Source organism: Microplitis mediator, chromosome 3, assembly GCF_029852145.1.
Source record: "Microplitis mediator isolate UGA2020A chromosome 3, iyMicMedi2.1, whole genome shotgun sequence".
Taxonomy (NCBI): Eukaryota; Metazoa; Arthropoda; class Insecta; order Hymenoptera; family Braconidae; genus Microplitis; species Microplitis mediator.
Window position 1 is genome coordinate 7,557,697 of NC_079971.1, and position 26,404 is coordinate 7,584,100.

The 26,404-nt window shown below is 32.5% G+C and overlaps 1 protein-coding gene and 2 non-coding genes across 3 annotated transcripts; all 3 read right to left on the minus strand.

Moving 5' to 3' along the window:
* Positions 1–7,872: 7,872 nt before the first annotated feature.
* Positions 7,873–8,027, minus strand: LOC130666184 (5.8S ribosomal RNA). The gene has a single exon (XR_008989624.1). It is a non-coding gene; the product is annotated as a 5.8S ribosomal RNA (ribosomal RNA).
* Positions 8,028–8,439: 412 nt separating this feature from the next.
* Positions 8,440–10,349, minus strand: LOC130666202 (small subunit ribosomal RNA). The gene has a single exon (XR_008989640.1). It is a non-coding gene; the product is annotated as a small subunit ribosomal RNA (ribosomal RNA).
* A 12,057-nt stretch (positions 10,350–22,406) lies between these two features.
* LOC130665470 (carboxylic ester hydrolase-like) lies at positions 22,407–25,235 on the minus strand. Its single transcript, XM_057465884.1, has 7 exons — positions 24,899–25,235; positions 24,520–24,826; positions 24,250–24,447; positions 23,814–24,161; positions 22,988–23,323; positions 22,801–22,927; positions 22,407–22,653 (listed from the first exon to the last, which is right to left on the minus strand). The coding sequence occupies exons 1-7, from the start codon at positions 25,097–25,099 to the stop codon at positions 22,467–22,469; spliced, it is 1,704 nt and encodes a 567-aa protein (XP_057321867.1). The 5' UTR covers positions 25,100–25,235; the 3' UTR covers positions 22,407–22,466.
* Positions 25,236–26,404: the final 1,169 nt, after the last annotated feature.

Genomic DNA, 26,404 nt, shown 5'->3' on the forward strand with positions numbered 1-26,404 from the left:
ACTGCCCCTGCAACTACACAAAGTCCCTCATACGATGCCGTCTTGTATGAACACGTCATCGTAATCAGGGCTCGACGTTGCAGGGCCCTGAGAGCCTTCCATTCCTCCACCCCACATAGGTCACTCCAACCTGCTGCCGCATAAGTGACAACGGGCAGGAAGTAGCCCCTGTAGATAGTGGACATAACCGGAAAGCGCAGTCCCCATTCAGTCCGTGCGAGACGGCGTAAACGACCAAAAGTTTTGTCTAATTTCGCGCGCCTTGTCTTTATGTGTGTTGTTGGTTTGAGGTCCTGGTCGAAGTGTACCCCTAAGTATCTAACGCTCTTTTTGAAAGCTATTTTTGTTTTACCTATTACGATTTTCGGTGGCTTTGAATCATACTTGGGCTTTTTCTGTCTTTTCGCTTCATAGGGGTACGGACCTTTGTCCTTGCGTGGACCGCGTCGGGTGTAATCTCTTTTAAGGAATATCGCTTCGGTCTTGGACTCCGACAGCGTGAGTTTCGCGGAACGACACCATTCCAGTATCGAATCTACAGTCCCTTGTGCTTTCCTTTCGATGTCCACTCGTGAAGTTCCCTCTATGATGACGAGGAGGTCGTCAGCATAGGCTACAAATTTACTCCCGTGATCTGATGATTCTAATTCCTTAAGTAGGTCGTCGAACATAATGTTCCAAAATAGTGGCCCCAAGACTGATCCCTGTGGACATCCCCTAGTTGGCTTTTTCTTTTCCCACCCGAATCCCCATGAAAGTCCTACTGTCCTGTCCTCAAAGTAACTCTGTACTACCTTATAAACATTTTTGGGGCATTCCCGCTTCTTCAATCCCTCGAGCACTCGCGGCCACCACACGTTGTCAAATGCGCCAGATATATCGAAGAGAAGTCCGATTGCCAGATTCTCTGTTGTCGAATCTAGCAAGCGGCGCATCTCAACGATCGCATCTTCAGTCGACCTTTTGGCCATGAAACCAAATTGTTGACTGGAGATATTATCCCCAGCTAAGACTGTGGTGGTGAGTCTCGACTTTATCAATCTCTCAAATACCTTCCCGATAACCGAAAGTAAACAAATTGGCCTATAAGATTTTGGGTCGCTCGCGTCTTTGTCACTGCTCTTAAGGAGCATGATAATCCCACCCTCTTTCCATGCGGTAGGGAAAACCCCTAGCTCTAGGCACCTATTATATAAGTCTAAAAATTCCCTAGATAAAATGACTCCCGCCCTTTTGATTACCTCGTTTTCCACTAAGTCTGGTCCGGGTGCTTTCTTATTTTTAAGGGTTTTCAAAATTCTGTATAGTTCGCGCGGGGTGAATGAGTCGGCGTCCGCGGTGTCTGGTGGCGTCTCTGAGTTTTCCCGGGTTGCTTTCTGTTCCTCTGTCTCTTCGTCTGGTTTGTCGTCTACAATGTGTGTGTTGAGAAAGCAGCTAGCTGTGTCCTTAAAGCTTTCTGTGGATCGCCCGTCACGCCGGAGTGTGGTGAGCACTCTGTTAACTCGGTGTTTGTCTGCCTGGAGCTTGTAAACGATGCCCCAGTGCTCCTTGTTACCGTTCGACGTGACAAACTCTCGCCAGCTGTTTTCTCTCTGTCTCTTAACGTGTTTAGAGTATGTCTTGCAAAGTCGTAAGTAAGTCTCTTTAAGTTCTGTCTTTTTCCCTTCGTCTGTCTCCCTCTGAAATCCCCTTCTGGCTTTGTAAACCACTCTCTTTTCCTTTGTCAGTTCCCTGGTCCACCACGGGTATGATTTTACGTGCGGCTTCTTCCGCGGGATGGCAAATTCACATGACTCTATGATGGTTTTAGTGAGTGCATCGGTATACCTTTCCACGTCCTCGACCGTTTCCAGCGCTAGGCCCTCAAGATTCACTCTTGCGAGTTCTGGTAGTTTCTCGCGGAACTTCTCCCAGTCGGCCAACGCAAGGTTGAACCGCTTAGGATCCGCCCCATCGAGACCCTCCCGATCTCTTGGAATTCCTAGGCTGATATCGATCGCATAGTGGTCGGTACATTGCACCCACTCGCGTTTGATGGACCAGTCCCGTACGTACCGTGCAAGTTTTGGGGTGGCTAGGGTAACATCTATGTATGACTCTCCTGTTGTCGAAGCGTAAGTTGGTCCCTCCCTTTTTACGTTTAAGATCTCTAACCCATTGTCATCTATGAAGTCCTCTAATTTTTCCCCCTTATCATTTGTTTCTGGGCCCCATCTAATTGATCTAGCGTTCGCGTCCATCCCAAATAAAACTTTATTTCCCCTTAGTGCCTGTGCTACCTTTCCTAATTGCGTGATGTGAACCTCTATTTCGTCTCGACACTGGAAGTATGACGATACCACATAGAAAGAAATGCCTGGACCCACAATTTGAGCACATACGCAGTGCGCGGTGCTTAGTTGCGAAATGTGTATCATTTTGTACCTTGGGTTAGTTAGACAAATGGCCGCAAATGGCCTTTCCCCGGTTGTGGCAGCAATTTGTACATTGCTGCCAAAACCGGGTATTTTAAAACATTTATTACTTGCAACTGCGTATGGCTCTTGCAAAAGAAGGACATCAATACGTTCCTCCTCCCACAAGGCACCTGTTTCCAGTGTTCCCGCCTTATCATTCCGCAAATTCAACTGCAAGACTCGAAGACCTTCTGCGTTGAATCCTCTCTCACCTCCTTCTCTCTCTACTGTTGTCGGAATTGGGGGGGGTTGAATTTCGTTTACCGTACCGAGCCCTTCTGTTGTTTCCTCTCCTGTTGCGAGCCCACCGTGGGCATAGTTACTCGACCCCGGACACGTACGTCGGCTTGTGTCCCGCGAACAATTTGTACCGTTTACTACTGAATCTACTTTAAGTGTTGTGTCCCGTTTCGCGTTTACTAATTTACTCGGTCGCGTGATTTTACCCGTGCGCGTCCGCGATTCCCGATTCTCGTGCCGACGATTAACGGAAGTACCAGGGGGCTTAGCGATCAAATTTCCAACCATAACAACCCGGCTTGCCACTCTGGCACTTCTTCGAACGAGCGTGTTGTTGATCGTCGTCGATGATGATGATGGTGATGTCCAGGTGTCTTCCATTGGTTTGGTTGTTTGTTTTAAGACCACCATGGGATTCCCCTCCCATGCGGACCGATCCCGCATATCCGAATGCCGGTCCAATGCGGATAATTTTACATGAGAGGAGAAAGCCATGGTTATTATTTTGCTGTTTGAGTCGCTAAACTCTTTGTTGTACCTGTAGGGAAGAAAGTTTGCTGTGGCTGCTACCTGTGAAAGAGAAAAGCGTGATTAGTGTTTTGGGGAGGGAAGGATAGGGTTAAGTTTTGTCTGTGAGCTGATACTTAGACGAGTTTCCCCTGAGAAATTTTTATACGTATTGCTTTCGCAATTCTATGATAATCAAAAATTTTTGCAGGGCCCGGGCCTATTGGAGGTGGCATCAGTCCACTGTCGACATATAATAGCTTTTGACTATCATTGCATTCAAAAAAATCGATTAAAGTGAAAAAAACTGCCTCAGGTCCAGGGACCATAAGACAGTAAATCCACATATAATCAATTAAAATCGATTAAAGTGAAAAATTTCGCCTTATGTTGCAGGACATAAAGCTAGTTAATCACTTCTATATTCAAAATCGATTAAAGTGAAATGCCTGCCCCCGAAGGGAGCAGGCCTTATGTTTCACTATAATATATTCAACAATCATTCAAGTTTTTCCATATGTTTTGAGTGATTGGAATCACCTTTAGGGTTTGGCAGCGTTGGGCTGCTCACCCAAGCCGATATACGTTCTGTTCTGCCCCAATAGAACATACTTGCACATCAGCTGATACATTCCACTTCATTACTTCCTGCTCGTAGTTTCCGTAACAGAGGTCCACAGCGTTGTACAAGTACAAATTATAACATGCTCATTTTCGGATTGGGGCGGCCTAGAAGCCTCCGAAGTAAACATGCGCCGTTTCTCCTAAGTTACTTTCACCAGAATTATTTGCGTGGAAGCAATAAAGTAGAATGCCTTTCCTGACCCATGTCTCTCCTATTCAACTTGGGAGCTGTTCTTCCTAAGGAAGAGACTTGGGACGGCTGAGAGTACCCGCTCAGGCCTGTGTAACCCTGATGGGTCCACAGGATCGTGGTACTTGAGGTTTTTAAGCCTCTAGGCGTATAGTTAAAATACTAGCTCAGGTCTGTGTAACTTTCTTGAGTCCACAGAATCGTAGTACTTTTTGCTATCGCATGTGTAGCCACTCCGGCTTGTGTAACGCCTAGGCCCACAAGATCGGACTACACTATCACTTTAAGAACCATTTAAAGTATCTTTTTAAGGAATTAGTTAATGCACAAGAACGCCAGTTTTGTATGAACATTGTAGTTCATTCATTAATAATACATATATGCGCGCGCGCATACGCACACACACACCTCAAATGTATTCTTCTCTGGCCCCGACGTTTTTGGGGAGAGTTGTTTTGCCCTCTCAAGAGTTTTTTTTAAACTCTTGTTCTTATTTAGTATCGGAAATAATATTCGAAAGTCATAAGTCGCTTAGACGAAGTAAACGACATGACGTCTTAGTTTATTTCTTTGATACACTGTTTACATCAAAGTGCGCGCATACGCATACGCACACACACACATATATAGGTATTTTATACCTTTTCGATATATATATGTATATATACATATATATTTTCTATTATTTATCTATCTAGATCCCTTAGATAGTTAAGTGGACTCTTAGAGCCTTCCACTTTCTTGGACGTCTTGCAACATCAATAAATCCCTTTGGATCGGCAGTGACGTCGTTAGTTTCCCTTTCGGTACTCGTGGTGGCAACCACGAAGAGGAGACGTTTGCTTGTCCGGCCCATATTGGCCACTTTTGGACCATGCCACCAGAAAATAGGGACAGAGGAGGTCTCATTAATCCATTCATGCGCGTCACTAATTAGATGACGAGGCATTTGGTTACCTTAAGAGAGTCATAGTTACTCCCGCCGTTTACGAGCGCTTAAATGAATTTCTTCACATTGACATTCATCGCACTGGGCAGAAATCACATTGTGTCAACACCCGCAAGGGCCATCACAATGCTTTGTTTTAATTAGACAGTCGGACCTCCCTGGACCGTGCCAGTTCTGAGTTGAACGTTAAATGACGGCCGAAAAGAATTATAACAGTACTTTCGCACCATTATAATCTCATAGCAAGAAAGATCCATGAGAGACCAAGGCACGGGACCGAGCTCAACTCCTGGTGCGTGAACACCAATCATTTCGCCCAGGCCCGGCACGTCAGTCAACTCACTTCCCTATCAAGCCCGACACGCCCCGTTCCTCAGAGCCAATCCTTATTCCGAAGTTACGGATCCATTTTGCCGACTTCCCTTACCTTCATTATCCTATCGACTAGAGGCTCTTAACCTTGGAGACCTGCTGCGGATATGGGTACGAACCGGCGCGACACCTCCACGTGTCCCTCTCCTGGATTTTCAAGGTCCGAGAGGAAGATCCGGACACCGCCGCAACTGCGGTGCTCTTCGCGTTCCAAACCCTATCTCCTTGCTAAAAGTTTCCAGGGAACTTGAACGCTTATACAGAAAAGAAAACTCTTTCCGGACTTCCTGTCGACGTCTCCAGGTCATTTTGGGTTGCCCCGACGAACACTCTTGCGAGTGAACGAATTGTTTACGGTTCCGCTGCCGGGTTCCGGAATAGAAACCGGATTCCCTTTCGCCCAATAGGTGTGTTTTTATTTTATTATTATTTATAACACCATATTATTATAAGATTTCTCTTAGGGCTTAGGATCGACTGACTCGTGTTCAACTGCTGTTCACACGAAACCCTTCTCCACGTCAGTCCTCCAGGGCCTCGCTGGAGTATTTGCTACTACCACCAAGATCTGCACCGATGGCGGCTCCAGGCAGGCTCACGCCCAGACCCTTCTGCGCACACCACCGCGACCCTCCTACTTGTCAGAGCTTCATAACATATATAAAATATACGTTTCACTTGCTACTGACAGTGAAGTATAGGCATAACGCTTCAGCGCCATCCATTTTCAGGGCTAGTTGCTTCGGCAGGTGAGTTGTTACACACTCCTTAGCGGATTCCGACTTCCATGGCCACCGTCCTGCTGTCTTAAGCAACCAACGCCTTTCATGGTATCCCATAAGCGTTAATTTAGGCGCCTTAACTTCACGTTTGGTTCATCCCACAGCGCCAGTTCTGCTTACCAAAAATGGCCCACTTGGCACTTTGATCCGAAATCTCATGGCTTCATAATTTAAGCAAGCCAGAGATCTCACCCATTTAAAGTTTGAGAATAGGTTGAGATCGTTTCGATCCCAAGACCTCTAATCATTCGCTTTACCAGATGAGACTCAAAATTATAAATGCCAGCTATCCTGAGGGAAACTTCGGAGGGAACCAGCTACTAGATGGTTCGATTAGTCTTTCGCCCCTATACCCAGTTCAGACGATCGATTTGCACGTCAGAATCGCTACGGACCTCCATCAGGGTTTCCCCTGACTTCATCCTGACCAGGCATAGTTCACCATCTTTCGGGTCCCAACGTGTACGCTCTAGGTACGCCCTTTCTCAATGAGAATAGAACGTCCTGAGAATGCGGGATTACATCGTAACGTAACCCATCTTCTCTCAATTGTCTTAAGACAATCTATACTTTCATTACGCCTTTAGGTTTGGTTTATATAAATATATCCCAATGACTTGCGTACATGTTAGACTCCTTGGTCCGTGTTTCAAGACGGGTCCTGTAAGTACCCAAAGCAGTAGCATCGCTAACCGGTAAATAAGCCAGTTAAAGACATTACCAGCTAACAGCAGACTTTTCCCAGCGACGGCGCTAAGTCCGCACTACCAAGAGAAAATCACGCTTGCGGCAAGTCTAACGCAAATAATTGCGGCTCAATACCATATGAATACTGTCAAACAGTCTATCAGGACACCAAAGGTCTTCAGTATAATAAAATACTAAAGGCAACCATCTGGACCATAGATAGACATCCAACAGGTTGCGACGTTCTACTAGAGGAGAAGTGCACGCCGACGAAATTAGCAAAAATAACACAAGCAAGTATAATCTAGTGACCACAAGGATTCTATTATCACATCATAGCTTGCATTAATACTAAAAACGCTGACGATGAATCTCCCCATTCGATCTTTTGGGTTTCACAGGTTTACCCCTGAACGGTTTCACGTACTCTTGAACTCTCTCTTCAAAGTTCTTTTCAACTTTCCCTCACGGTACTTGTTCGCTATCGGTCTCGTAACAATATTTAGCCTTAGATGGAGTTTACCACCCACTTAGAGCTGCACTCTCAAGCAACCCGACTCTAAGGAGAGAATCACCCGAAACAATTTCCAGTCACTACGGGCCTGGCACCCTCTATGGGTAAATGGCCCCATTCAAGATGGACTTGGACATGATAATAAATCTCGGGTTAAATGATTCCTCCTAAACACTACATCTCCCAATGGCATAACCATAGGATTTAGTGCTGGGCTAATTCCTGTTCACTCGCCGTTACTAAGGAAATCCTTGTTAGTTTCTTTTCCTCCGCTTATTAATATGCTTAAATTCAGCGGGTAGTCTCACTTAATCTGAGGTCGTCAATTTAGTTTAAAGAATCAATGAAAATAGTAACGACTGTTTTCGGTTTGGTGATATAATTCGTAAACTCAAAAATCAGTCGAACTTGAAAATAATAGCAATTCACTGATTCAAGTACAAATAATAATTTCAAACGACATCATCTTGTTTATAATCAAACTGGTGATGAACGTTCAATGTATACTTTATCGCTAGTACATTAAATGTAAGCAGTTTTTATATAATAAACGACCCTCAGCCAAGTGTGGTCCGGGAATTGGATCCGTGGACCGCAATGTGCGTTCGAAGTGTCGATGTTCGTGTGTCCTGCAGTTCACAAGTTGACGCGCAATTAGCTGCGTTCTTCATCGATTTACGAGCCAAGTGATCCACCGTTCAGGATAATTATCTTTTTAGAAAATTTTTATATTTTCTTTTTATTGCTTGTTAACATAATTTTGATACTTTGACAAAATGTCTTTTACATTAGAAACATATTATCCTATTCTAATGTAAAATTGCCATCTATACATCAGATGTATATGGCAACGAAACTTTGTAAATATAATTCAGTCATGGCGAATATTCATTTAAAAACCTTATCTATACAATATGCACGAAACATTTAGAGTATAGACTAGTGTAGGTTACCGTGACTATTTGTAATGAGTATAATCAAACACAAAGTTTCTGAAGATACTTTTGTATAAGTATTCTTTCGATATACTTTTTATTTTGCGTACGTTAGCACTTTTGAAAGTAATATTTACAAGTATATATATTACAATTACAATATTTGTATTGTATATTATACGTTAATGATCCTTCCGCAGGTTCACCTACGGAAACCTTGTTACGACTTTTACTTCCTCTAAATAATCAAGTTTGGTCATCTTTCCAACAACATCGGCAATGCCGAAACATTGCCGCGCATCAGTCCGAAGACCTCACTAAATCATTCAATCGGTAGTAGCGACGGGCGGTGTGTACAAAGGGCAGGGACGTAATCAACACGAGCTTATGACTCGTGCTTACTGGGAATTCCTCGTTCATGGGGAATAATTGCAAGCCCCAATCCCTAGCACGAAAGAGGTTCAGCGGGTTACCCGGGCCTTTCGGCCAGGGAAGACACGTTGATTCTTTCAGTGTAGCGCGCGTGCGGCCCAGAACATCTAAGGGCATCACAGACCTGTTATTGCTCAATCTCGTGCGGCTAGAAGCCGCCTGTCCCTCTAAGAAGATATTTATTTACGTTGGTAGTAAAAATCACTTGATCCGAAAACCAAGTAAATCTTTCAAGATACCAAAAACGCCTATTTAGCAGGCTAGAGTCTCGTTCGTTATCGGAATTAACCAGACAAATCGCTCCACCAACTAAGAACGGCCATGCACCACCACCCACCGAATCAAGAAAGAGCTATCAATCTGTCAATCCTTCCGGTGTCCGGGCCTGGTGAGGTTTCCCGTGTTGAGTCAAATTAAGCCGCAGGCTCCACTCCTGGTGGTGCCCTTCCGTCAATTCCTTTAAGTTTCAGCTTTGCAACCATACTTCCCCCGGAACCCAAAAGCTTTGGTTTCCCGGAAGCTGCCCGCCGAGTCATCGGAGGAACATCGGCGGATCGCTAGCTGGCATCGTTTATGGTTAGAACTAGGGCGGTATCTGATCGCCTTCGAACCTCTAACTTTCGTTCTTGATTAATGAAAACATTTTTGGCAAATGCTTTCGCTTCTGTTCGTCTTGCGACGATCCAAGAATTTCACCTCTAACGTCGCAATACGAATGCCCCCATCTGTCCCTATTAATCATTACCTCGGTATTCCGAAAACCAACAAAATAGAACCGAGGTCCTATTCTATTATTCCATGCACACAGTATTCAGGCGAAGTAAGCCTGCTTTAAGCACTCTAATTTGTTCAAAGTAAACGTACCGGCCTACCTCGACACTCAATTAAGAGCACCGCGATAGGATTAAATTGGACCGCCAAGTTTAACCTTAGCTAAATCCACCGGTAGGACGTTCCATAACATGTCAGTTAACACCGCGAGCGATGAACCAACAGTATGAAACACAGATTCAACTACGAGCTTTTTAACCGCAACAACTTTAATATACGCTATTGGAGCTGGAATTACCGCGGCTGCTGGCACCAGACTTGCCCTCCAATGGATCCTCATTAAAGGATTTAAAGTGTATTCATTCCGATTACGGGGCCTCGGATGAGTCCCGTATCGTTATTTTTCGTCACTACCTCCCCGTGCCGGGAGTGGGTAATTTGCGCGCCTGCTGCCTTCCTTGGATGTGGTAGCCGTTTCTCAGGCTCCCTCTCCGGAATCGAACCCTGATTCCCCGTTACCCGTTACAACCATGGTAGGCGCAGAACCTACCATCGACAGTTGATAAGGCAGACATTTGAAAGATTCGTCGTCGGTACTAGACCATACGATCAGCAGAAAGTTATTCAGAGTCACCAAAAGTAACGATGGACAAGCCACCGATTGGTTTTGATCTAATAAAAGCGTTCCTTCCATCTCTGGTCGGAACTCTGGTTTGCATGTATTAGCTCTAGAATTACCACAGTTATCCAAGTAAATGTGGGTACGATCTAAGGAACCATAACTGATTTAATGAGCCATTCGCGGTTTCACCTTAATACGGCATGTACTGAGACATGCATGGCTTAATCTTTGAGACAAGCATATGACTACTGGCAGGATCAACCAGGGAGCTTCGTATATGTTTTATTTTTAAAACATCAGAATTACTCCTCTTTCACTTTATACATACATAATAGTCTTTATAAAATACTATTAGTTGTTAAAGCGGTGCTGTTTGTAAGCGTTTGCTTCAAATCAACACTTTAAATTTTTGATTCTACATTATTTATTCGCAACATTGAATAATAATTTTATTTTTCAAACATCCTCTCTCTTTTTCAATTTTACTCTCGCTAGATGTTTTATTATCAGAACGACTTGGTTAGAAATATACACGCAAACGTGATATTTTATTCTTGCTCGGAAACAAGTGAATCAATACTCAGTTTCATATTTGTACACTATTTTTAAGTTATACATAATATTACATAAACGCCGTAGCGATTTACCACATATAGAGTCATTCAGTCATAGACATCGACCCGTGGCAATGATGCGTTGATATTGAGTATCTTGCCGTAGCCAGTCTCCGTCAGCGCTTACTAGTACTGCTTCGACCGACTACTCTTTCATACTAGTACGAGCCGGCGTCTAAAAAAGTTGCTAGCGCGGGCTAACTGCTAGCCGCGTCAGCGGCGGCGGATAGTTCGGTATCTCCCTGTATCTAAATTACATGTTGGTACTTGTAATATTTTTCAATATAAAATTTTTTTTTTTTTAATTGAAGTGTATATAGATGATATTATTATTATTTTTTTTTTATTATAATTTTATTGTTTTGATAAATATATTCATTTACTTTATTTTTTTTAATTGAACATAACATAATTTTAAAATATATACTATAAAAATAATAATAAATATTATCGTTTGTGGAAAATAACTAATTCTTATTATTTATTCTATAAATTTAATAAATTATTTTTTGAAAAATTTTTATTTTAAATATCATATACAATTGATACATTGATTATTATTTATTACAATAAATATTGTTTAGTTCTTTTTTGTTTTAATTGAACATAAATTAATTTTAAAATATATTATTATAATAATAATAAATATTATCGGTTATGTAAAATCATCAATTCTTATCATTTATTCTATAAAAATTATTAATAAATGAATTCAATAAATTATTTTTTAAAAAATTTGTATTTCAAGTATCGTATACATTTGGTATATGGATTATTATTTATTACAATAAATGTTATTTATTTATTTTTTTTTAATTGAACATGAATTAATTTTAAAATATATTATAATAATAATAATAAATATTATCAATTATATAAAATAACTAATTCTTATCATTTATTCCATAAAAATTATAAATTTAATCAATTATTTTTTCTTTTAACATAACTATATAATAATTCTAAAATAATTTAATATATTATAATAATAATGAAAAAAATATTATCGGTTATATGAAATAACTAATCATTATCATTTATTCTATAAAAATTATAAATAAATAAATTTTATAAATCTTTTTTTTTTAATTTTATTATTAGTACAGTATACATTTGATATATTGATAGCACTCAATTTATACAATTTTATATATAAACCATGATGAAAACATCGTTTGAAAAATATTGAAACAAATAACATTATATTTATTCGCTATTCTGTAAACAAAACAGTTAATTGAGATAATGTCTGTTAGTAAAAATCTTTCTTATTATATTTTATATAAATCCTTTTTTTTAAACACATTTATTTTAATTATTGCTATAAAGATAAACGTAGTGAACATAATTTTGTACATATTTTAATACAATATACTTAAAATTTAAATATTTTACTACTTTTTTTTTAAACATTTTTATATTTTAATTGATTGTTTATTCAATTACGAATTATGATAAAAAAATAATGTTCCAAGTAATAAATACTTCACTATCTCGATTAATTTTCGTATTTTTGAAACAACATTTCACTAAAGATTTGTATGCTATTTAAATGACAAGATATCCCCATTGCTATCAAATTATACTGTCATGAAAATTTTTTAATTAATATAATTATCATTGTTTATTTATTTCTTTTTTTTTTATTTTTCGAAAAAAAAAATGGCTTAATCTGGTTATATGTGCAGTTAAATTTAAAAATTCTATAATAATCATACAAATATATCTTATACTTGAATATTATTATCTTTTTACATTCAGCAGTCGGCTTGAGTTATGTCAAGTTCTGGAGTTGAGCTCTTAATATCAAGTACTTTCGTAGTAATGATTTTTTTAATTTTGACGATTTTTTTTTTTTTAACTTTTTCATTAATTTTTTTCTATAGTAAAAACATTTCCTATAAAAATATGAACAGTACATTTTTTTCGTAAAACATTCTCAGCTTTGCGATAAAAATATTCATTTTTCATTATTAGTAATGGAAGACTCTCACAACTTTAATTAAAGTGAAAAAAAGTCATTTTTCGGGCCTTGCGACAATTTTTACTTCAAATTTGATATTTTTTTCTGAAAACTGAGAATTTTTTACAAAAAAAATGTCATTTTGGCGATGGGGTTATTTTTTGTTTGAACGTACAATTTTATTTTTATTAATTAATTTGTAGACCTATGAGTAAGCACCGGGTCTTTAAAAAGTATAACTTGCAGTAAAACAGCAGCACTCTCTAGACGTACAATGTAGTATATGTTATGCGAATTTTTTGGCGATAAATTCAAATATCGAGACTTGGAAAATTTCTATGTAAATATTTTACCGTTTAAATAAAATCATAAAATTAATTATTACTATTTTATAATTTATTTATGTAATTGTGAAGTAAAAATTGTCGCAAGGCCAGAAAAAACACTTTTTTCACTTAATTAAAGTTTTGAGAGTCTTCCATTACTTATAATAAAAAATGAATATTTTTATCGAAAAGCTGAGAATTTTTTACGAAAAAAATGTACTGTTCATATTTTCATAGGAAATGTTTTTGCTGTAGAAAAAAATTAATGGAAAAAGTTAAAAAAAAAATCGTCATAATTCAAAAAATCATTACTACGAAAGTACTTAATATTAAGAGCTCAACTCTTTAGGGAATCTTTATTCTGATGTAAAGAATCACTCCACAAAATTTGAACAAAATCCGCGAAGGTCACACTCCAAAAAAAATTTTATTTGGTAAAAAATATTTTCTGCATAACAATACAATTTCTCAACATTAAAATCATTTTTAGACATTTAAAATAAAATTTTTTGTATACTTTCAAACAGGAATTTAATTTGATGATGATTATTATTATTATTCTTATTATTATTAATATTTTCAGTACTTTTTAAAATATTAATTAGAAAATAAAATAAAATTATATCATGCCAAAAAAAAAAGGATAGATTCATATATATCATGTTCTTTTGTTTTATTTGAAAAAAAAAGAACAATCGAAAATCGATAAAATTTATTAAAATAAAATTTAAAAAAATATACTTTTTATCATTAAAATCATAATAATACATAGCTATAAACCTTCTTTGAAATACGCAGAATTTTGTGATGTAAATTTCATGTCAAAATATTCAATAGTTTTTACGTGATTAACTATATTCAATTAACATAACAGTATAAATTATTTTATAATATAAAAACTTATATATATTGTAAAAAAAAAAAAATTAATTATTATAGTTTGATATTTATTTCATTTTTATTATTTATTGTGTTTTTCTTTATAATAAAATTTATCTTGAGAATTGACTCAAGACCAATGAATTTTTATAATTATTAAAAAGATTTTATTGATATTATTTGTCCTTATCTAATCATACTAAAAAGTCACAATTAAAATTAATTTACAAATTTATTTGTCACTTTTATTCATTTTTTCATAATTATTTAAGCTCTTAAATTTTACATTTTATTAATTAATTAATAATCAAATAATAAATAAAATTCATTATTATATTTATGAAACTTCAAATGGCTTGGTAAACTGCGGTAGTACTTGAACTAGGCTTCAAACGTAGTTGGCTATGGCAATTGCTTAATGTCTAACAAACAGAACTAAAGTATATATTGAATGCTATTATCAATAAACTAATAATCTCTACACCAAATAAAATCTTTTGAATTTAATCAATTTTTAACTATATTATACACATTTTTTTTTCCCCGAATTTTTCTAAGATAAATAATAGTATATCTATATCTATATATATATATATATATATATATATATATATTTATAATTGGGGGCAATATTCAGATCTCAGCCAATAAATAAATAAACAAATGCTCAGGTTATTCAAGATCTTCAATTTATTTGATGTCTAAATTATATCAAATTCCGCTACGTTTCGTTGACAATCTCTATTCAAAGAAGCCTGATGAAGTTGAGATTGTCAACGAAACGTAGCGGAATTTGATATAATTTAGACATCAAATAAATTGAAGATCTTGAATAACCTGAGCATTTGTTTATTTATATATATATATTTTTTTTTTTTTGTTCATTTTGATATTAATAGTATTTTTTCTTCTTCCTATACTTATCTTAAATATTTACGAATAAATAGCAAAATTCAACTGCTTTTACTAACCAATTTATATTTAGATACCAGCATTATCAACTACTTCACTGTGTTCATTCTATTGTATTTTTAATATTAAATTATCATCAAACATGAAATCTTGACTTGGTATTATATTATAATTGTTATTATTATTTTTATAAAATCAAAATACGTATAACATTCGGCTGTAATAAATCGAAAACTTTCTTAAAGCGCTATGCTATGTTAAACATCTTCTATACTCACGAGTCAATGGCGGGAGTATGCCTACCTTACTTGATACCCACTACTATCAACAATTTGCCTCAACCAAGTAATAACGATTATCCAACATAGTTTTATTTCTTATCAATATTTTTATTATTCTAACTTGTTACATACAAATTAATAAACTATAATTATAATATACTTATTATTTTCTTAAATATTTTACAATTTAATTTGATTCTTAATTTTATTTATTTTTTTTTTTAATTATTAAATAACTTATCATCAATGCATCCATCTTTATTAATTTTTTCTTCGTTGATCATATTTTTTAATATTAAAGTTTTATTTTATATGCACCAAATTTTTACAAACTTGATAGATTACGGATATATAGAATACACTTGTGTTTTGATTGTAGTTAGCTTCGATTTAAAATTAACAACTTCAATCAAGTTATAATAATACTATACTAACATATGCCTTAAACAATATCTTTGAAATTTAATATATATATTAGACTGGGCCAAAAAAAATTGACTATTTTTTTTTTTCATAGCTATATCGAAAACATTATTCAGAATGACAAAAAAAAAATTTCATGAAAGTTTGAGCCCTTAATATTAATTTAAAGAGGTCTATCATCGCTATTTTTAATTTTAATTCATAATTTGATGTTTTACGTCAGAACTGCTAAAAAATTGGAGTAAAAAAAATTCATTACCACTTATTCTGATGTAAAATTAAATTCCCTACAAAAAAGGTCTGATTAAAAATTTTTGTCAGACAAGCCGTTTCCGATTAATTAAGCTTAATAAATTCATATATTTTTTCGATTTAACATTTTTACTTTTGAATTTTGTAACTGACGAATCAAGAAATATCTAAAAAAGATCATGACAGATTCTTAAAGGAAATTTAATGCTCGACAAAAAAGGCCTCTTAACATTTTTTGCTAAATTCACTCCTTCGAAAGTTATTCAAGGTTGAATTTGAGTCAAAACGATGTCAATAACGTAAATAACTTTCAAAGGAGTGAATTTAGCAAAATATGTTAAGAGGCCTTTTTTGTAGAGCCTTAAATTTCCTTCGAAAATCTGTCATGTTCTTTATTAGATATTTCTTGATTCGTCAGTTACAAAATTCAAAAGTAAAAATGTTAAATCGAAAAAATATATGAATTTATTAAGCTTAATTAATCGGAAACGGCTTGTCTGACAAAAATTTTTAATCAGACCTTTTTTGTAGGGAATTTAATTTTACATCAGAATAAGTGGTAATGAATTTTTTTTACTCCAATGTTTTAGCAGTTCTGACGTAAAACATCAAATTATGAATTAAAATTAAAAATAGCGATGATCGACCTCTTAAAATTAATATTAAGGGCTCAAACTTTCATGAAATTTTTTTTTTGTCATTCTGAGTAATATTTTCGATATAGCTATGGAAAAAAAAAATAGTCAATTTTTTTGGCCCAGTCTAATATATATATATTAGACTGTTTCAAATTAAGCGACTATTTTTTTTTTTTTTGAAGAACTTTGAAAAATCGAAAGGGTATGTTAAAATATGTTGACAGTTAAGATATGAGCTCTTAATATTGATATTTAGAGGTGGCTGTTTATAATTTTCGGTTTTTCATTTAGTAACATGGTAAAAAATACATAACTTCCGAAAAAATCAAGATACAGAAAATTTCTTCCCAAACATTTTGTAGCAAATTTACCGACCTACAAAAAAGGTCTTTTATGATTTTTGCATAAATTCAACCATTCACAAGATAACCGACGTCAAAGTTTGATACAATTCGAAGAACTTGTTTTTGCTCGTTCTGAATTTTATACCATGTCGACTAATGAGAATTCAGCAATTCTTAATATAGTTTTTTGTAGGAAATTGAATGCTCTACAAAAAAAGTCTCTTATCATTTTTTGATAAATCCATCTGTTCAAAAGTTATTGGAGCATGAAATCAAGTTAGAGTAAATTTTTAGATCTTTTTACTTTTCCGGCGAAACTATCGGACTTATTATAAAATGTCATAGGATATTTTTTGTAGACGACTTTATTATCTAGGAATTATCATTGATAAAGTTTTTTGGAATTCTGCATTGTTTTCTAGTTATTTCCATTTTATTGCCAAGCACCGAAAAAAAAATAATTCTTATCGATTTTAAGAGCTTGGCAATAAAATGGAAATAACTAGAAAACAATGCAGAATTCCAAAAAACTTTATCAATGATAATTCCTAGATAATAAAGTCGTCTACAAAAAATATCCTATGACATTTTATAATAAGTCCGATAGTTTCGCCGGAAAAGTAAAAAGATCTAAAAATTTACTCTAACTTGATTTCATGCTCCAATAACTTTTGAACAGATGGATTTATCAAAAAATGATAAGAGACTTTTTTTGTAGAGCATTCAATTTCCTACAAAAAACTATATTAAGAATTGCTGAATTCTCATTAGTCGACATGGTATAAAATTCAGAACGAGCAAAAACAAGTTCTTCGAATTGTATCAAACTTTGACGTCGGTTATCTTGTGAATGGTTGAATTTATGCAAAAATCATAAAAGACCTTTTTTGTAGGTCGGTAAATTTGCTACAAAATGTTTGGGAAGAAATTTTCTGTATCTTGATTTTTTCGGAAGTTATGTATTTTTTACCATGTTACTAAATGAAAAACCGAAAATTATAAACAGCCACCTCTAAATATCAATATTAAGAGCTCATATCTTAACTGTCAACATATTTTAACATACCCTTTCGATTTTTCAAAGTTCTTCAAAAAAAAAAAAATAGTCGCTTAATATGAAACAGTCTAATATATATATATATATACATACTTTGGACCTTGTACTTTTTTTTTTAAAATACATTTATTAAACTTTTTTTTCAAATACAAAACTTTTTTTTTTTTATTTTTCAAACTTAATACATAACACTCATCTTTTTACTATTCATCATGAAAATCAACATACACACAACATTATGATGAGTAAAATAGTGTATTCCCATTAAAATTCTTATTTATTCATATTCGATTATTTTTTACTTAAATTAGTCATTGTTAACCATTTAAAATAAATAAATCACTCATTATTATTAATTTTTATCAAATTCTTTATTCCTATTTCATAATGATATCTGAGATATTTAGTACATAGAATCTATAATATTTATTTATTTCGGTGTATTTAATATTTAATTTTAAAGAGCTTATGCTAACAATTATAATAAACATAAAATTTATTCGGTTTTTTTTTAAATTTATTAACAAGATTCAAATATTATAGCAGTATCTATTATAATATAATAAACATAAATATTATAAATAAAAATTGTTTCCATTCATATCTTGTGACAAAAACTAACAGACTCTTAAAAAGTTAAGAAATTATGATTACTCAATAAATAGTATAATAGTTATTGTTTTTTTTTTTTTTATTATTATATTCCTTTTATTACATCATTTATGATCATAAAGTTGATCTAAAATTACTAATTAATAGCATAAAATTTATACTCTTTATTTTTATTCTTGAACATATTTAAAAAATACATAAATTAAAAAAAAAATTAATTGTCATCCAACAATTATGTTTAAAATAAATCATTATTTAACTAAATAATATAACTTATATTTATTTGTTTCCATTTCAGGAACGACAAAAAACATCGTGACATTAATTATGATAGTCGTTAAAAAGTTACTTAATTTATTTTCAACTCGTTTATTTCAAATTTTATATCTTTGTTAATACTTCTAATATTCATTAGCTTGTAAATTACTTGGTAGTTCTCAGCAGTACTTGTGTACTCATTTTTCACAGATAAATTTAATGTCTTTTCATTTATTTTTTTTTTCTCTTCATTTCCATACTCAATAAATAAAACTTTTTTTACACACAAAAAAATAATGTAAATACAAATATCTATTCTTTGAAAAATTTTTATAACATTAAATTAATCATTAATTTCATTGACTTCATTTTTATTCTTTAAAAATTTCACCTGCATCCTTAAAAATAATAATTAATTTCGTTATACTCAATATCAAACTCTAAAAAATCATAAAATTCACATTTACTTATTTTATATCGATTTTTATATTTTTAATCTTTAATATATTTATTAGGGTGGTTTATTTGGAACGACTATTTTTTTTTTCACCCCCATTTTAAAATGTTGTAGTAAACATTAAAAAAAAATAAAAAATTTCCTGCATTTGATTTTGAAGTTTTCACATTTAAACTACATAGGAAATTTAGGATTTTTTTTGGTTCAATTCTCTATAGTTCAGCTGCATTTTAAGTCTTAAAAGTCTCTGTAGTAATTTTACTGAGACTCTAATTGTTTTTTCTTAATTGGTTCTGAAAATCATTTTTTTTTTAATGATAATTTGGATTTTTAGTTGATATTGAGGATAACAATTTTTTAGGAAATTTTTTTCTCTACAAATAAGATCCTTTTAGTTAAGTTGCTCAAGATCTTTGTTAACGTGATATAGGGATTTTTTTATATTTGACCCAATTACTTTTAATTTTAATTTTAAATCAGTAAATAATTTTCTTTTTAATAATTTAACCCATTAATGGAAATACGAAGAATTAAATTTTATAAGCTTCAGAAAAATTTTTGACAAATATTTTATTTACAAAGTAATAAAATTCTTATATCACGTTAACGACGAGTTTGAGCAACTTAACTAAAAAGACCTTTTTTTGTAGAGAAGTTGTCTACATTTTTACTGTAAATTTTGTTATTTAGTCAATATCAACCAAAAACCCAAATTATCATTAAAAAAAAAAATGATTTTCAGAACCAATAAAGAAAAAGCAATTAGAGTCTCAGTAAAATTACTACAGAGACTTGAAGTGTAGCTGAGCTATAGGGATTTGAAAAAAAATCTATCTTTTCCATGGGATTTTACATGGGAAAACTTTGAAATCTAATGTAAAATACTCAAAATTAAAATTAAGGATTAAAACTTGCAAATAATTTTTTTTTTTTCAATGTTTACAATAATATTTTGAAGTTGGAGTTCCAAATAAACCAACCTAATATTTATACTATTATTAATCACATTTATGTTTTATTAAACATCGTTTATACTCGAGCGTCAACGGCTCAAATGAAACTACTATTATACTTTATACTCATCACTACTCACGCTTTGCCTCGACGTATTGATACATGTACAATTTTTTTTGTTTTCTTTATAATATTTTTCTGATTATTTTCATTACTCTCTAAATTATTACACATAAATAATCAATATATTTCCTTTTTTTTTTTAATCATATTTTACAATATTTTAAATTAATTATTACAACGTATTGCTTACGTTTATCTAAAAGTAAAAAATATAGATCATTATATTATTTGTTTAGATGTAATTATAGATTTATTTGATGGTGCACATCATTAACATACTTAATTAACAAAAACCCCCACTCTGTCCACAATGTTTTTTTGCTTTCTCAAACTAAAAGGTAAGACTTGTGGTGGTTTGGCTTAGGTCTCACAACCTGTTATTTAGGATGTGTTCGTTAAACACGCCTCCGTGAAACATCTAAACGTGATGCACAAATCTAATCACTCTACTATAGCAGCTTAAACACATTAACTTGTAAAGTTTTGGTACTAAGAACCCCATCGAAAAAATTTATATGGAAATTCTAAATCGATTTTTCGTATTCATGATTTCCATCTAGTTTTCTTTTATACAGAAATAAGGATACCTATCTAGCAATAAACATGAATTTTTTTAATCAATTGCAACAATTTATACCCAATATCAAAATATCTGTAAAAATTAAATAAATATATGTACTACATAGTAATTATTTTTTTTTTTTTATTAACATTGCATTGAAATTACATTTACATTTTTAATACCTTAATATTTTGCCAAATAGATTGCTAATATTATTCATATTTTATATAAAGATGAAACACAATAAATAAATTTTGTTTCAAGCAAAGTCTTCTGACACGAAAATAATTAAGACAATTTCGTAAAATACTTTTTTTTTTCTTCGATAAAAATTCCTAAGATCTTATAACTTCCTTTTTTTTTTTTTTTTTTTTTTTTAAATTTCCTAGCGGTATTAATTATAAATTTAGCTTTCACAATTGCTGTTCTAATACAACTTTATTATAATTTTACCATCACATGTCTTATTTTCTTGAAATATTTTCTACAAATCTTAACAATTTTAAATCCACTTTAATATATTAATATATGTATACTCTCTAGAAATTAATTAGTGAAATTTAGTGTGAATTAGTGAATATGCACTGGAAACCAGCCATACGTATATCACTGGTGGTTTTAGTGGTATACTTTTAGCTGGATAAATATATATAGTGACTTTCCACTAATTCGCATTGAATTCACGATTTTATTTTTAGAGAGTATATTATCAACTGTATGTTTTTATCAATAGCTTTTTTTATTTAACGATGAACAAGATTGGTCGGTAAATGTAAGATTAATAGTTACTCAAAAATTTTGTCACTTCACTATGGCAGTTAAAACATTTAAATAACGTTTTAGTAATAATAAGAACTTCATACAAAAACAAAAAAAAAATCAAACAAATGTCGTGGGCATTTATTATTAACAATTAAAAGACATGCATTTTGAGAATAACTTCAAGTACTTGGCAAATACAATTGTGTTTTCTCTTAGCGCAAACACAAAAATCAATATATCCTTTGAGTTATTAGAATGATTTCATTTGCATTTGAGAGCTTGGGAAATTTTATAAAATTTTAAATAAATTTTATTACAAACTGTCATTGAATTCCCCATTAATACGATAGTAAAGAACAATTCAAAAATAAAAATCGTCATTATAGTTCTTGATTTCGTTTCAATTTAACAATTTGATCTGTTTTATCAAAAAAAAAAAACACTAAAATAAAAATATATAATTTTTAAATGTTACTTTTTTTTTTTTTAAAGTTGAATAAGGTAATAAATTTTATTTATCTAGTTATTTATATTTATATTTATGTAATAATAATCATTGGGTCAAATAAAATATTGAATTTTGTAACTATCAAAATATGAATATCTTCTACAAATTTATTTTTATATATACGTGTTATATTATTATTATTATTTTCTTTTTTTTTTCATTAGTATGTTCAACAGAGTATTTAAAAAAGTCAAGTAAACTCGTTGTCTTTACTGCCTGTCCCCCTGTTTGGTTACAATTTTATAGTCTGCGGGGCCAGACATCAATTACAACGAGTGTATGAAAAACGATTCTCTCATGAATCAAATACTTAATTTAGCAGCTCCATTTCATTTACTACATATTGAAGTAACTACTACTACAATGTTTTATTACAATATTGTGGTTGGGAGAATTATCATTTTTTTTTCCGTGTAAAAAAAAAAATTTATTTAGAAACAAATTATATATTTATTATAAATTATATTTTAGGTTTTGTTGTAAATTTTATTTTATTTTCATTAAAATCAATTTCAGACCAGAGTTTAATTTGACCAAGATTATCATCTTCATTCATTTTTCTTTCACCTGGTCCGTATATATGAAGGTAATTTAATTTGATAGTACTTGGATTAACCGGTTTCCATTCAATACCAACATCAGGAGTTCTAATAATAAATAGATTATTATGATTATTATTATTATTATTATTATTATTATTATTATTATTATTATTATTATTATTATTATTATTATTATTATTATTATTATTATTAAAGTATTGATATTAAAAGTAAAAATAATATTTAACGCACCCATAAGTCGCGAAAGAGATCCAAAAATCCAAGAGTTCTCGTTGCATCGAACGATCTTCCCAAGTAGTAGTTGGATTTTTCGCTGGTGATGCGATAATAAAGTACAAGTCATCACCATGTGCGACACCTATAAAATAACTAATGTCAATAAAGTTTATATTTTTTTATTTTTATTGATAATTTCTACCCCAGTCTTTTTTTGTCCTAGTCATAACATGAGAAACGCTCTCTGCGCCTTTGTACGTGAAGTAATAATAAAATACGGGATTCTTATTTTGTTTAGCCATAAGCTTAGCAGCTTTTATGCTATCTGCGGTGTAAAGTCGATCACCGATCATATGGATAATTGACATTGCCGTACTATCATCAATTGGTTTATCACCAATATAGTGGCGTCGGATTTTTTTCCCTACTTCCACTTGTTTAGAAAGAGGAATAGTATAATTATAATCGAGGATAAAAGGTGCTAAAGCATCCCACCTTGCGTCTAGTTCTTTCAACAATTTCTCATTAGCACAGAACTCTATTAAAATATAATAATTATGTTACTTATTAGTCTATAAAATTACATATAATATAATAGAGAAGTTGCATGTTTTGTAACGAAAAATTGAGAGAATAGTATTATAATGATTGATTTCTCGATTAATTTTTAAATTAAAAACTGTTTTTTAAAAATTTAAACTCAAACGCTAGTAACGTCATTATGTTGGTTCCGACGTGTCATTACATAGAGAGATGAAAAACCCATGTTACCCTATCAGAATCATAACAAAAAAAAAGAAAATATAAGCTCCAAAAGACGTAATTACGTCATTACCAACTATAAGTCGTTTTTTTGCGCCAAAATTTATTGATTTTTTATAATTAGTTAAAAAAAAAAAAAAATGATTAAAACTAATTCTTAAAAAGTTGTTTGTTCATCTATAAATAAATTTGTAATGATTAAAAATTCATGCAACTTTTCTATTATAAAATGTTTATTATTAAATTGATGAACATTTAAAATTCACCAGCGCCAGGATAAAGTCCTTCTTCGGAAACGACACCGGTAATCCAGGGGGCGTCATAAACTTCGTTATTATTAATTATATCAATTGGATATGATGTAATAAATGGTGATTCAGATGTTGATTTCTCAACTACAGGACCAAATGGAGTCATTGGATTGTATAACCAAGGCATAAAATGCATTACAGTGAGCGATATTTGACTTGCAGGACGAGCCCTGAGACATTTTACCATTTCTTCAGTATTTGAAGAAGGACATCCAACGATCATCGCTACTTTTCTTGCTTTTTCTGCTGATTCTTCTGTAATGCCCCAGGAATTTAACGCAGTCCCACTGAAAGATATTCCTCCTGTAGTTAAAATTAAAAAATAATGTTTACTAATTAATGTATTTATTATTTTTACTTATTTCATTTGTATCAAAAAAAATTTTCTTACTTTTGAATAATCCTCTGCTCAAATACGTTAAATAATGGTAGTGTACACTCACTCCACCTGCACTCAATCCAAAGAGAGAAATATTTTCAGAATCACCACCAAAAGCATCGATATTTTCATTAACCCAGCGAATGGCCATGCTTTGATCTTTAAGACCCATATTTCCCGAAATGTTATCATCTCCAGTGCTCAAGAAACCTAGAAGAAAATATTATAAACATAAAGTTTATTAATAGGAAGTTTTACAGCAGACAGTGAGCAAGTACAAACCAAGAGGACCAACACGGTAACTGAAAGACACAAAAATAATATCTCGGTCCATAAGATAGTCAGGTCTTGTGAATTGGCCATCATTGGCTTCCATATGCCACTGGAAAGCTCCACCGTGAATCCAAACGACAACTGGCATTTTTTTAGTTGACTCAATTACAGGCTTGTAAATATTCAGGTACAAGCAATCTTCTGCTCCTATAATTCTTTCTCTTGAATCGATCTGCTCGTGAATATACTGCATGCAAGGTGATCCCGTCTTGATCGCTACTAAATCTCCAGTCCATGGCTTTAATTTTTGAGGTGGCTACATGACATTTTATTTATTTAAATTGTGAATTTTCAATTAATATTACTAATAAAGCAAAAATATACTCACTTTGAATCGCAGATCTTCAATTGGCACTCTAGCATATGGAATCCCTTCAAAGGCCATGTACTTTCGTCCATTCTGGGAGTAATCATAAAACCCTTTGATACCTCCCAATGGAGTTACAACCCGAGGTCCATCTACTGTCTTGTCAACGTCCAAAGTCGCCAATCCCACTGTTACCAAGCATAATAAAATAATACTTTCCATTTACAAATAATTTAAGAACCAACTACTTCCTATCAAAAACTATTCACCACTAAAGCAATAAAAAATATTTCTCCACTTTTACTCACACACTTATTTCCATCATTTACTTTTGCTGCTATTAATCATCGTATCACATCCGGTGCTACAGAAAAATCCAGTTAATTAGATTGATGACATTTCCTATTAAACGCTCTTTTCATTATCAGCCTGGGGTGATATTATTCATTTCATAGACATCTTTTTATTTTTTTCATTAATTTTTAATTTATCATTACTCTTTGACTTTCATTATCGTAGTTATTATTATAAGTGCAATTATCTTTAATTAAAAGTTTTATGTATTATTTAATTAATTAATTATACATAAAAAATTATTCATATTAATTTAAGGAAAAATAATTTTACAATCGCTGAAAATGATGAAAAGTATCCTCCACTGAAAGAAAAAGAAAAAAAAATCTTTTCCCAACCATAATTACTTCATTTTTCGTTTGGATAATACCGAGTAAATACTTTTTCAATCTTAGTAAATATAAACTTCAACCGAATATTATTTTCTAAATTTTTAAATTATTTGAAGAAAATATACTTGGTTGGAGTACATCTTCACTAAGATTAAACAAATATGTACTCGGTATTATACAAGCACACATACATTGGAAAAAAGTTTTTTTTTTCAGTGCCTGAAGAAGTTGATGTCTACTGACAGTAGAGTTTTCACTTGATCTTTCAACCGACAACAGCCTTCTTGTTCTTAGATTAGTCTTTATCGAGCAATTAAAACCTAAGTCAGCTCGAATTTCAGGCGCATCTCCAGCCCGTTAACCATTTTAAATTATTGTGACATAAAAACTGCAAATATCCACAAGTATGCATCAAATACTAATAATGCTTTTTTTTTACTTTTAACATTCGTTTTTTTTCATCGATAATAAGTATTTACAATAAAAGTACATTACAACAATATTAGTTATAATATCATTCGGTTTGACGATTCCTGCAGGTTTTGAAGTTATTTACAACCCAGTATAGTAAAAAACGTCAGAAGTATGGTACTATACGCCATACCCGCCATACTATTTAGGGTGGGCCGAAAATCCGATTTTTTTGAATTTTTATTATTAATACCAAAAATATTTTTTTTTGTACAAAAAAAAAATTTTCGGAAAATAAAATAAATTTTAGGTCGATATATTAGGCTCGCCAAATCCCATTAAAGTTAGAAATTGTTTAAAATTTTTTTTCCAACTTATTTCGATCGGAAATTTAATTTTCTACAAAAAAAGTCCTATAATAAAATTACGT